Source organism: Carassius carassius, chromosome 38, assembly GCF_963082965.1.
Source record: "Carassius carassius chromosome 38, fCarCar2.1, whole genome shotgun sequence".
NCBI classification, from domain to species: Eukaryota; Metazoa; Chordata; class Actinopteri; order Cypriniformes; family Cyprinidae; genus Carassius; species Carassius carassius.
The window spans coordinates 25,486,847-25,500,800 of record NC_081792.1 but is presented as its reverse complement, the minus strand read 5'-3'; the positions used below and the strand labels follow the sequence as shown (position 1 = coordinate 25,500,800).

At 31.6% G+C, this 13,954-nt stretch overlaps 1 protein-coding gene across 1 annotated transcript in view; it reads left to right on the top strand.

Moving 5' to 3' along the window:
• LOC132119636 (voltage-dependent L-type calcium channel subunit alpha-1D-like) overlaps positions 1–13,954 on the top strand; it is an 89,949-nt gene that overhangs the window by 17,112 nt on the left and 58,883 nt on the right. Inside the window, exon 4 of the mRNA XM_059529776.1 lies at positions 8,836–8,975. Coding sequence (XP_059385759.1) covers positions 8,836–8,975 — 140 coding nt within the window. The remainder of the gene's footprint in view (positions 1–8,835; positions 8,976–13,954) is intronic.

Below are 13,954 nucleotides of genomic sequence, written 5' to 3'. Positions count from 1 at the left end.
TTGAGTAAAAACACACTCAATATAAAGAGTTATAGAGTTCCATATAAAAAGTTACATCTTTGTATTTGTTCATAACTACTACAATAATATAACATTTTCATTTTTTTTTATAAGGAGCTGTTTTTGTTTTATACAGTATGGTGCTAAGAAAACACCATAGAAGATGGGTAAAGAATAGCTCCATCATTGTTCAATGTAAAAAATACTTTGTTAGTTTTAATAAATAAAACATTTTTTAAAAATCAAGGAAATTTATATGCCAATTTTTTCTTTTTGCTGTATCTAAAACGTACCGAACCGAACCGTGACACCAGTGTATTGTATCGAACCGAACCGTGAATTTTGTGAACCGTTACACCCCTAATATATATATATATATATATATATATATATATATATATATATATATATATATAAATAATAACAACGGAATCTTTGTGGTGAGCTAACACTTTTGCAATCTAGCTCAAATGTTTCTCCAATGACGTTCCCCTCTGTTCAGTCAGAGGCCACATTTTCAGGTGAAGTTGCTTTACTCCAGAGGTCATCGTGTGATAAATGAATATCTGAATGGAATTTGAGATGCAGTGTTGAATAACAGTATGATGGAAGTTGATTATGTTTTGAGGGAGATCTCTGGTGCAGGAGCTTTATCTCCTCATTAGTATTCAGTCATTTATTGCATGTTCCTGTCTGTCCGCTGCCGCCCCCACACACTGCCCCTCAGTGGCAAGGGCTGGAACAGCACCGAAGACCTGATTCTGAGCAGTTTTTCAGCATGTGAAAGGATGCGGTTTGTTGCTGGGTTACTGAACGAGAAGATGAGATTCAGGATCGCATGGCTGAGAGAGAGCAAGAGAGGAGGTGGAATAGATGCTGCATTCATCTGCCTGTCTTCATGCATTCAGAGTTTATCACTGCAAGGTCATTGCAAATACCTTCATATTTCTATAGCGTGTTTGGGATCAGTATCCTTTCTTTTTGTGTTCCTCAGTTTTTTTTTCTGGAGAAAAGCACTTCCTGTGCTGGGACACGGTTATTTGTCACTCTTGTTCAACAAGCCTGCACACACACAAACACACACCGTAGGAGGTAGAGGGGCGACTTTATGAAGTGGTCTCCGTTCCCTCCAGCTTTTCTGGTGTAGACTGACTGATCTATAGAGACAAGAGAGAGAGAAAGAGAGAGAGAGAGAGGGAAGGAGAAAATGGAAGTAGAGGAGGTAGAGAAATGTCATAATGCATTTGTCCTGTTGCTCAGAAATCCCAAACTTCAGTCGTGTCACGATGCTTCTACTACTGTACCTTGAAATTACTAGTCAAATGACATCAAGACCTCAATGTACATGTTAATTTATACATTAAAAAAGGGGTTTCAAAGCCTTCAGGACTCTCAATACCTTCATTTAGAATGATTTATTATATTTACACTGTAAATTTAAATGTTAATGATACTTAAAAAGAATCTTGCAAACTTATTCCCTTAGAAAAATCTAGTTAAGGTTGCTCTATAAATTCAAATTTACTACTGTATTGAAGTTTTTTGGACCTGCAAGTTTAATTAAACCATCGAAATGTGAGGAATATCTTATATTATTTGTCAAATTATTTGTCAGAAAAGGCAAACTACAGCTTATAATAGAATATGGGATTTATTTGGGCATGCAAAAAAAAAGAAAAAAAAAAGGCTTATACAATTAAAAAGCTCACAGAAAATAAAGTAGACATTGACTAAAATATAATCGGTTATTAATATTTCATAGAAGGTTCTCCCTTGTATTTGATAAGCAGCCATTCTTATGCACATTCTGTCTGAGACAGATTGACAAACTGTGGACTGTAGATCATAGGCCTCTGTTCAATGCTATGGAGACAAAGCAAACAATATATTGGCTTTTAAAGCAACTTTTAGTCTATTTTACTAATTTGCCACAATTTTGTCTTTGAATTGTCTTCATTTGGGGACTTCTGTCTAATATTGCATATTGTATATTGTTATATGCAATTATTTTCCTTAATAAAATTAAGGTATAACAGGTAATTAGAATGATGTGTTAAAATATAATTCATTTCATTTAATTTCAATCTCTATGCTCTAAAACTAAATTTGGTAAACTAAAAAATTAATTTAGTATGTGTGTATGTGTATGTGTATATATATATATATATATATATATATATATATATATATATATATTAGGGCTGTGCGATTAATCGAAATCGAAATAAAGTCGCGATTTGAGTGTGCACGATTCTAAATCGCTTTATAGCACGTTTTTCCGCGGCCCCGATCTCCCGCAGTATGTTATCTGAACCAATCAGGATGCAGCGCACCTAAGTGGAGCGCGAGAACAGGGCAGACTGGGCATATGCCTAACTCCAGGTTAGGGCTATCAAAATTGCTCAAAAATGACGTTCGAATATTCCCTCTAAAAAAACACGAATATTCAAACTATTCGAACATCTGGTGGCGCATGTTGTCAATGACGCGCATTACGTCAATAACAGGACAAAATAATACAAAGAGACATAACTACTTGTATAGGTAGTCTATTTAAGTTTAAACATATTTGACAACGTATTACCTACACAAAAACAAGGAAATCAACTAATGGCCAAGACTGCAGACCTCACGCTCTCTCACCCTCACGTTCTCTGCGCATAATGGTTTAAATGAACAAACAAATTTTTCAGTGCTGATCAAAAGTTTTGTGCAATCAATTTAAGGTCGCGAATTCTGTCCCAAATATAGCAGGCTTCATTCAGTGATTGAAACAAATATTATTAATATTAAGATTTTCGTTTTGTATAAATTGTATCTTAATTTTGATCAATGTTTTATCAATCAATTGCCCATGTTTAATAAATAAGAAGCAAATATATAGCCTAGCAGACAATGTAATAAGGCGCCGGCATGATCACTTGCATTGCATGTGAACTAAACTCAACGTGTGCCTCACAGATTTGAGAAGTATAGGCTATACATTACAGAAAGCTTGAAATGTCTTCTTTTAAACGAAAATATTCAAACCAAAATAAATGGGCTACTCTCTGATGATGTAATCCGTATGAAATGTGCATTTCTCTCTGGCGTTCATGGAGAGTCTGCATCGCCAACTTCATCTTTGCAGCGACACAGAAAACACCAGTTTATTACTAAACAATAAAATGACTCCTTGCATATTTTCGAACCAACAGGCCATTCTGGGTTGAGCGAGACCCCACGGAATGAGCGAGCGAATCGGGATATTCAGAAATGCGCTCTCCGCTCACGAGCTCTGATCGGAACAAACCCGAGCCTCAATGTCTGCTGGCCTTGCAGAAACATACAAATAGACATAGCCAGACTAGACTAATTTAGTACAATTTATGAGCTTACTGATGAGTTTTTTTTATAAATCTTGACAAAATTATAATTTTTTTTTTTTTGCCTAGTTAGTTTTGCCTACGTTCCTATTGCCCAATGACGCTACGATGAGCATTTACTGCTTTTTAAAAATGTGGGTCAGTTATTTTTTTGCGGTCCGAGTTGCGGGCAGGTTAGTTGAAAACATGGGTCGGGTGCGGGTTATTAATACATTGACCCGCGCATCACTGGTGCGAGTGGATAGATTCGCGCTTGCGCATTATTTTAATGTGCTTTCGCATTACAATAATGCAATCTCGTTGCTGCTTCTGAACCGCGTACACATAACTTACTGTATACGCACTGCAGATTGAGTATGTGTGACCCTTGGGCAATAAATAAATTGGGCAAAACATAGAACACCTGAAGCACCGCTACAGTGAGCTTTATGACCAATGCATGGCAAAAAAAGAAGAAAAAAAAAATCCCTGAACACGGTTTTATTTTATTTTTTTCCATTTGTCTAGACATTTTGTTTGACATCTTTACTTAGTGATTATTTTGACTTGTGTCTGTTCTAGAGACATTTGATAAAGCTCTCATTGGTTTTCTTTTGGAAATATGTTTAAAAATTTATACTGAATGCATTTATGACTGTAAAGCATGTCTGTGTGTGTCAAAATCGTGATTAAAATCGAAATCGCAAAATTGATCAAAAAACCGTGATATGTTTTTTTGTCCATATCGCACAGCCCTAATATATATATATATATATATATATAATTTGTATATATAATTATATCATAATTTGCTTTTGGAGTTTGTGATCAAATCACTAACCCTAAGTATTAATATTAACTTTTCTCATCATCAAATCATGTGGTTTGTGAGGTGTGCCATGATTTTTTTTCTTGTTTATTTATTTATTTTTATGAAAATCATCTATATAAAAAAAAGCCCATGTGTTTATGAGCAGCAATTAACTGTAGTGTGCTGCTGAAACCACTCAGCTTGGCAACCTTATTTGCTGTGGATGTGTTCTGGCAACATCCTAGCATCATTATGGTAAATTCTGCATGGACCAATACCATACATAAAATAAAAAAAAAATTGTTTGTGAATTTGATCTTGTAAGCTGTATGATTATTATTATTATTATTTTTCAAATGACTGATATAATTCTTAGTCGATTTATTGATAGTTTGTTGCCATTGAATGTAGTGCATGTGCTGATATGTGCTGTATATATTCTGTTACTTTGAACAGAGGACAATGTGATGTTTCCGGGACGATATTCGACATGATGTCACTCTGAGTCATGTCACGGCAGCTATTCACCACATGCACAAATTTGCTTGCTTGTGTGTGTGTGCGTGTGTGTGTGTGTGTTTGTGTGCATGTGTTTGCATGCTTTATTTCAAACTAGTGATTATGCTAAATGACGTGCTGTATTTAGCAATTATAGAATAAATCAAAACACTAAAAAGAACAAAATCAGAATCAATTTAGCCTTCTTGATGGATTTAATATTAATTTATGGCAGCATTTCTCCACTCACATTTTTCTGTCAATCAGTTTATTATTAATAATTCCATCAAGCAGTTACAGGATTTCATTAATTCACCCTGTAAGATTCCTCATACACTGATTCATTTTTGTTATTCCACTTTATTGTATTGATTTTACTGTAATATATAGACTTAATTTGCATTATGCTTGTGGACTGATGTCAGATCAGTCAATGTCACTTGACGTAGTTTTGAGTTTAAAGGAATGTTTCCCTCTAAAATAAATAATTTATGCTTTTTTTCTTCTGTGGAACACAAAATAAGATATTTTGCTGAATGTCCATGCTGCTCTTTAATCCATCAATAAGGTGTCGTAACTTTAGGTTTGAACTAAGGTAGAATTTTTTTTTTTTTAGTTTGTTTGTTTTTTGCTCATAACAAATACCATGACAAAAATGTACCACAACATTAACCAAAACAATTAAAACTGACTTCATTTTCATAAAATGGATGTTGAGGTTTTGATGTTGAAGGTGACATTTGCATGTGTGGAACACTAGGGAATGTGTTTATGAGATGTTTTTGTTTTAGTAAACTAATGATGGTGTGTGTGTGTGTGTGTGTGTGTGTGTGTGTGTGTGTGTGTGTGTGTGTGTGTGTGTGTGAGCGAGAGAGAGAGAGAGATAGTATGTACAGTTAGTCTTTAGAGCATAAATAAGCAGAGATGAGTCAGAGATATTTATGGATTGCCCCACAGGCCTCTGTTTTCCTCTCTCTCTCTCTCTCTCTCTCTGTTTTCTGCTGATGGATGAATAAAGTAGAGGGGTAATGGATTGGGAATGCTGTATCACATTGTCCTCAATCGCATATCGCTTAATGAAGCTCTTCTGCTCCTGTTTGTTTATTTGATTGGTAAATTTGTTTCAGTGTTGTTCATTTGCTCAGTGTAATAAGTTAAAGGCTGTTTTGATAGCAAAGCCCATCATTTAAAGTGGTTGCATTTACATTTACATGTTGTCATTTTGGTCATATTTAAAATAGGATTTCCTTGCTCTTTTGGTGAATATCACAGAAATATTGACTATGTTTCTCCCTAAAATCAGAAGAAAATAAAATGTGATTAATTAAGCGATTAAACGAAATTGTGTGTATATGTGTATTACTCCAAACTTCTTTCCAAAACATAATAACATTTCGTTTAATATATATATACAGTACAGACCAAAAGTTTGGAAACATTACTATTTTTTATGTTTTAGAAAGAAGTTTCTTCAGCTCATCAAGCCTGCATTTATTTTATCAAAAATACAGAAAAAGATGTAATATTGTGATATATTATTACAATTTAAAATAATGTTTTTAAAATTTATTATACTTTATCATTTATTTCTGTGATGCAAAGCTGAATTTTTAGGATCATTATCACATGATCCTTTAGAAATCATTCTAATATGATGATTCATTATCAAGGTTGGAAACAGTTCTGCTGCTTAATATTTTTTCAGAACATGTGATACTTTTTTAGGATACTTTGATGAATAAAAAGTAAAAAAAAAATGTTTTAAATTTTTTTTAATGTTTTTAAAATATAAATATTTTGTAATAACAATATACACTACTGGTCAGTAATTATTTTTTCTTTTTTTTTTTATAAAATCAATACTTTTATTCAGCAAGGATGTGTTAAATTGATAAAAAGTGATAGTAAAGAAAATATATTATTAGAATATATATTATTAGAATTGTTTTTTTTTAATAAATGCTTTTCTTTTTTTACCTTTTGTTCATCAAATATATTAGACAGCAGAACTGTTTCCAACACTCATAATAAATCAGAATATTAGAATGATTTCTAAATGATCATGTGATAGACTGGATGTTACATGTGACACTGAAGGCTGGAGTAATGATGCTGAAAATTCAGCTTTGCATCACAGGAATAAATTATTTTTGTGAAGTGTATTCAAATAGAAAACTATTATTTTAAGTTGTAATAATATTTCACAATATTACTGTTTTTTTCTGTATTTTTGATCAAATAAATGCAGGCTTGATGAGCAGAAGAAACTTCAAACTTCAAAAACATTAAAAATAGTAATGTTCCCAAACTTTTGGTCTGTACTGTATATATATAAAACCATTGATACATTTTATGAACTTTTTATAAATATATCAAATCTATATGTGCACACAATAATATATATTACATTATATTATTAAACATCAGAATTATTACAATTGTGATTCTCATGACTGTGCTCCACTGAAATCTGGTCTATCTGTTTTTTTGACACATTTTTTTTTAATTTTATTAAAAATATTTAATTTTATTTTATTAAAGGCAATACAACAAATACTCTATTTGCAAATGTAATAACTTACATGATGTATAAATAATTAACTATTTAAATATGTATTGTTGTCATTATTAGATTTTTAGGTGGATAGATGTGTTTTAAATGTGTACTAACTTTGAATTTTGGCAATTGCCTTTTCTTTCTTTCTTTTTTTTTGTCTCATCTGTTTTTGTTTGTCACTTTGACATCTTGTAAAAATCTCATTTTCAGTACGGTGATAACTTCTCTCTGTTGCCGTCACTCATATCACTCTCTCTCTCTCTCTCTCTCTCTCTCTCTCTCTCTCTCTCTCTCTCTATCTGTAGTAGCAGGATCAGTGAGCCTGGGTTACTCTTTTCCCGCAGTAACAAAAGGCTCTTTCTCTGTTACACAGGGCTAAGTGCTCCATTCAGTCGTCTGTAAAATGTTGGCAAAACGAGGCCCACAGCATATGAAAGCTTCCCAAATGTCCTTACACTTAAACGCACATGCACGCACACACACACCAACTAACCTCTTTCATTGTGCAACCTTTGCACAGCTGTCACACACACATAAAGGAGAAAGCTTGAGTCTGTGTGTGTTTGTATAAAGAGATGCTATTTGACAAGTTAAATGACTGTGTCTAACACCATCAATGCAGAGAAAACAACCCACTAGCCACTGCCATTACTGAGCCGCGTGCTTTAATGCTTCGAAAACAATACGCTTTCAGTTTTAGTAATGTAGCACTGTTGTTGAGGTGTCACGAAGTAACTAAAAGGCAAATCACAAGGAACAGTATTTTCCCTCATAACATTTATTCAATGACAATTTTAGACGGCGTTAATTTGTTTATGCTAGTACAGTTTCCAAGACATGGATATAAAAGAGTGATGATATATAGGGGTCATTTATACAATGTTTCTGGAGGTTCATTTATAAAGTTTTTTGAGTTAAAAAAAGAAAAAATGTCTTCTTCATTTTAAGTGACTAACACATGTTTTTATTATATTATTATTATTTTTTATTTATTACTTTTTTCCTTGCAATTCATAATTTCTCATGTTTTTTAGAGTATACATAACTCAATTAAAAAATTTTTTTTTAATAACTGACATTTTATCTCACACTTCAGATTTTTTTGCACGTTTTTTCTCACAATACTGACTTTATTTACTGAAAATTGCCAAAAAAAACCCCTCGATACTAACGTTTATATCTCACAATTCTTATAATTGTGAGAAAAGTATGAATTGTGAAATAAGTCTCAATTACCGACCATATTATAAGCTTCCTTATATATGTCTAAATATCAAAGACATTTAGATTTTTACATTTCATGACCCATTTAAACTTAAGTGAGTGTTTGTGTTAGACATGATGATAAAACTCAAATCATGAACTGTATTTTTAATTTTGACTTAATTCACTTGTTTTCACTCTCAAATAATTAATTTTGGGTTGGAAGGAGGCCTATACAGACTAAGTTAACTCTCTTGTGGCTATGATTTTGTGATCGATCAAATCCAGTAAAGTTCATGCATGTCTGTTGACAGAGTAATGTTGGCAGTGAGCTGTTATATTTCTTTGAATTTATTGTACACTCTCCTCAGTTGTTCATCTTATTGATTTGTTTCTCTACATCCCTCTTCTGTCTCTCACAGGAAACAGTCGAATATGCCTTCCTTATCATTTTCACTATCGAAACCTTCCTGAAGATCATAGCGTACGGCTTGGTGATGCATCAGAACGCGTATGTACGAAACGGATGGAACATGCTGGATTTCGTCATTGTCGTCATAGGGTATGTTTTATCTGCTTGTATTCTAAAGCTTTGCTTCACTCTAAAATATAAAGGTTCTATGTTTCCAAGAACATCCATGGAGCCTTTCCATTGAACAAAAGGTTCTTTATAGTGAAAAAAGGTTCTTCTGAATATTAAAGTGTTCTTCACAATAAGGAGAACAAACATTATTTTAAGAGCTGTCTACAAAATGGTTCAATGCCACTGCTGTGAAAACCTCCTTTTAGAACCTTTCTTTTCAAGAGTGCACTCTCACACAGGTTAACTTAAGGTTAACTCATCACCTTGATTACCATCAGCACAGCTTTTTCTGTCAATTTCATTTTTTCCTCCTTGATTTCTTGACCCCCCCCCCCCAATTTAATTCAAATTGTACATTTTACATCTATAATGCCAAAACATTAGCAGCTGACAATATTATCATATCAATAAAGTAATAACAACAAATACAAATTGATAAATTTCATATATATACAATATGCATATATATTTATATCTATACACTATACATTTATATGTTCTCACCAAGGCATTATTTGGCATTTATTTGATAGAAAATACAGTAAAATATATTAATATTAATGTTAAATGTGAAATGTCATTAATTTAAAATGAAATTTGTTCCTGTGATGCAAAACTGAATTTTCAGCATCATTACATGATCCTTCACATTGTCATATGATTTGCTGCTCAATAAACATTTCTCATTATCATCAATTTTAAAACATTATCAAACATTTATATATATATATTTATACATATATACATTTATATATATTAATTTCTTTGATTAATAGACTCCAAACTTTTGAACAGTAGTCTATATACATGAGTTAAAGTAATGGAAACACCCAATTTTTTATGTTCAGTATTATTAGTGTAAGCATTTTTTTTGCCTTCCCCAAACGTTTGAAAAGCAGTATATATGTAGAAGGATGGCATTTAAGGTTAAGACATATAATGCCAATGTATCTTCTCATTTTCTTTCTTTTCCGTATTCCTTTATTCCACCATCTTCTAGAATGTCACTTTCACAAATTCTCCTCCTTTGAGGCTCTTCACCTTCTCCTCAACTCCCAACACATGCGCACACACGCACACACACTCCTCATGCGGCTAAATGACCCAGAAAAGACCTGAGCTGCAGTCTTTCTCTGTGGAGCATCTCCTGGTTTTAGATTAGAGTTCATCATGGACTGTATTACTCACTTTTATTCTCAGCTGAAATATAGTTAAAAACCATGTTTCCAGTGTCTGTTTGCCAGCCTTAGTTGCTTTATATCAACTGTTCAATGTACTGATGTGGTAGAAGAGGAGGAATCCTTAACCTCCGCAGACTGGTTTTCATTGAAATGCATTAATTCCATATCACTTTCTACTGTATCAGCCTAAAAAAGATGCAGAAGCCCAAAGATAAAATGAAGAAGAAAGCTGCTCGTCTTTTGTCCGTGCCTCAGGCCTGTTTCATTGCGCATGCATAAGCATTGTGTAAGCATTAGCAGTTTAACTGCACCATCAGGATCACGTTGTGCTTTAACACTGACAAACACTTGTGCTGCTCTGTCTCTATACAGAAAATAAAATGTTCTCTGGATTACTACATTGAGCATTTGCTTTAATACTAATTTTAGACACTTCTTACACATTGAAAATATGTCTTTCTTCAAATTCATAGTGGACAAAGGCTCCAGATTTGTTGACACTTCTTTGTGTCTTTCTCCTCAATATAATTTTGGCAAATTTTTTGTTTTATATATATAATCATGCATTTATTTGCAGCAGGTGTAATCAAACACTGTGGTCAAGTAATATTATTAGATACAATATTGATCTGTTAAAAAAGAAAATGGAGCAACATATGTTCAAAAGTGACACTGTCGTTCTACATTTAGCGTTTGCTTTCATAACGTCTATACATTATACAGTGGTTATTGAGAGTGTGCCATTTGAGAATTATGTACAACTTGATATTCATGAAATATAATTTGCATGGAGAGTGAGACCTCATTTAAATTCAAATGATAATTAAAGTAATATGCTGGGTTCATTATTAGTTACAAGCTTGATCAACAGCATCTGTAGCTTAATGTTGATTAATACAAAAATTATTTAGACTCATCCTTAATAATAAAAAAAGAGCCAAAATCAGTGTTATGATTTTACTTGTGTTGAAAGTTAATGGGGACAATTTTTCTGATTATTTAAAAGCAGAATTGTGATGCATTTAATTTCAGAAATACACTTAAATTAATTATTTGATTAAAACGGATTTATTATTTGAGCTGTTAAGTTGTTCTCACCAATTTTACGGTAGCTTTATGGTTTTAGATGTTGAAAATTGAATATAACTTTACAAAGAAAAGTAAAGGGTTTCACACTAAAGTCATGTTGACATGCATATAATTTACACTCCTGTTTGTACTATTGCGGTGTGTCTTACTGTAACCCAGATTTCTGCTTTTTTTTTTAAAGAAAACTAGTAACAATACAAAAGTTTGGGGTCGCATTCATGATGAATGTAACTACCAAAATATTTTGGTTTCAAATAAATTATGTTCTTCTGAACTTTCGAAGAATCATGATAATGACAAAAGATGAAGCAGCACCACTATATTCAACATAGATATTAATAATAAAAAATGATGATGGATTATTTTAAGAGCAAGTGACTGCTCTTTTTTTTGCGACTAATACAATTTTGGTCGACTAAGCATCTTCTCCTCAACTAAAGGTTAGACGACTATTATGGGGGCAGCCCTAATTTCTGAAGGATCATGTGACACAGAAGACTGGAGGAATGATGCTGAAAATTCAGCTTTGCGTCACAGGAATAAATTACATTTGAAAATATATAAAAATAGAGAAGTTATTTTAAATTGTAATATGTCGCAATATTGCTGTTTTTATTATATTTATATTATATTTATTTAGAGTTGGGAATGAGTTATAGAGACATTCTCAAAAGCCTTCCTAGCCTACTGAAGATGAATAAAGCACCAGCACCTGTTAGGAGGTAATGATTAAAACGTGTGCACGAGTTACCTAGAATGAGGGCACAAATGATTAAATTGTGCGCACAATATTATAAATTGAGATAACAAATTAATAAATTGTACACACAATTATTTTTCTTGCATTTCATGTGTGGGGCTCCGTAAGAAAGTGTTTGTGAGTATGTTAGATAAAAAAAAATAATATATATAAAACCACTCAGCCTGTTTGCTTCTCTGTAGATCATCTCATTCTGTGCACAATCTCCTCTTCTTCCTCTGTGTTTCCTTATAAGCATCTCTATCTCACTCATACACACACAGTCCACTGGGTAGCTAGGTCACATTTCGATCAGTTCGCCTCATGCAGAAGAGCTGTCTCCCTCTCTCTCTTCACCTACTCGTCCCTCTGTTCACGGGGCTGTCGCTCTTGATCTTTAGCTCCTGCACAGCAGCCCCCTGCAGCTGAAGATTAGCCAAGAATACTCACAGATAGGTAGTCACTCTTTAAAGGGCAAAGCACTGGCATTAATAAGGCTTGCGATTATTGTAATAGGAGCGGTTGCATTCAAAGTACAATTTTTGACACAAATAAATGTTTTATTATTTTTATCTGCTGTTGTATGTACATCATTATTCAGATGTGCACCATGGTCTTTTCAGGTCATCACATGCTGTTTTTTGTCATGTGTACAGCAGATGATGCTGCCTGATGTTGTTCAGATTGAATGTCTTGCTGTTTCTGTTTTGGCACATTGATGAAAGGTCACGCAGACATGTGAAGCTGTATTTTATAATACAAAGATGTTTTGATATTTTGGCTATAATACTGCTACTTTACATCAAGATTACAAGCAATCTTATAAAACTATTTTCATATAAGGTTCAAAAAAACATAAAAAAACATAAAAATCTTTTATATTAGGTTTTTATAACTTGATTTTTTTTTTCATCCTTTTTTGTAAGATATAAAATAGAGGTCATTCTTCTGATTTGTGTATTGTGAAGGAAATATATTTTATACAGAAAAAAAAAAAAAAAAAAAAAAAAAAAAAAAAAAAAAATATATATATATATATATATATATATATATATATATATATATATATATATATATATATATATATATATATATATATATATATATATATATATATATATATATATATATATATATATATATATATATATATATATATATATATATATATATATATATATATATATATATATATATATATATATATATATATATATATATATATATATATATATATATATATATATATATATATATATATATATATATATATATATATATATATATATATATATATATATATATATATATGTTGCTAATACACACACACACACAAAGCAAAATCAGTGTAGTCCAGTATTGTTGTTAAAACTATTAAAAACTTTTTTGGCAATTGCAATAAATGTGAAATAAAATACAATACAAATATTAGATAAAAACTTGGTAATAATGTATAAAAATGTACTGTATACAAAAATTTGAAATGTTGCTTTGGAACTATAACTGAAAATAAATAAAAACAAAGTTTTAGTTAAGTACAAGAATTGCTAAAACTAAAATTGAAATGAAATAAAGCTAACTAAAAACTAATGAAAATGACAAAAGCACATATCAGAATTACTGAAACTTAAACTATGAAATAAAAAACTGAAAATATAAAATAAAACTAATTTAAAATAGTAAAAAAACTGTAATACTAAATAAATAGTATTAAAACAATTCTGTTGCAGTCCAGTTCACAAGAAATAACTCGTCTGAAAAGGTTCTTCCAATGATTCTTTTAAATGAAGGAGCTCTTTAAATCAGATCTTTGAGATTGAGCTATCTTTGAATCAGTCTAAATCAAAGAGGGCTAAAGACATAAAGAATCAGTTTAATTGGTAAAGATACCATTTTTTTAAATAAAGAATTTTATTTATATTTCTTTATTTATACTTTATTGATATTCA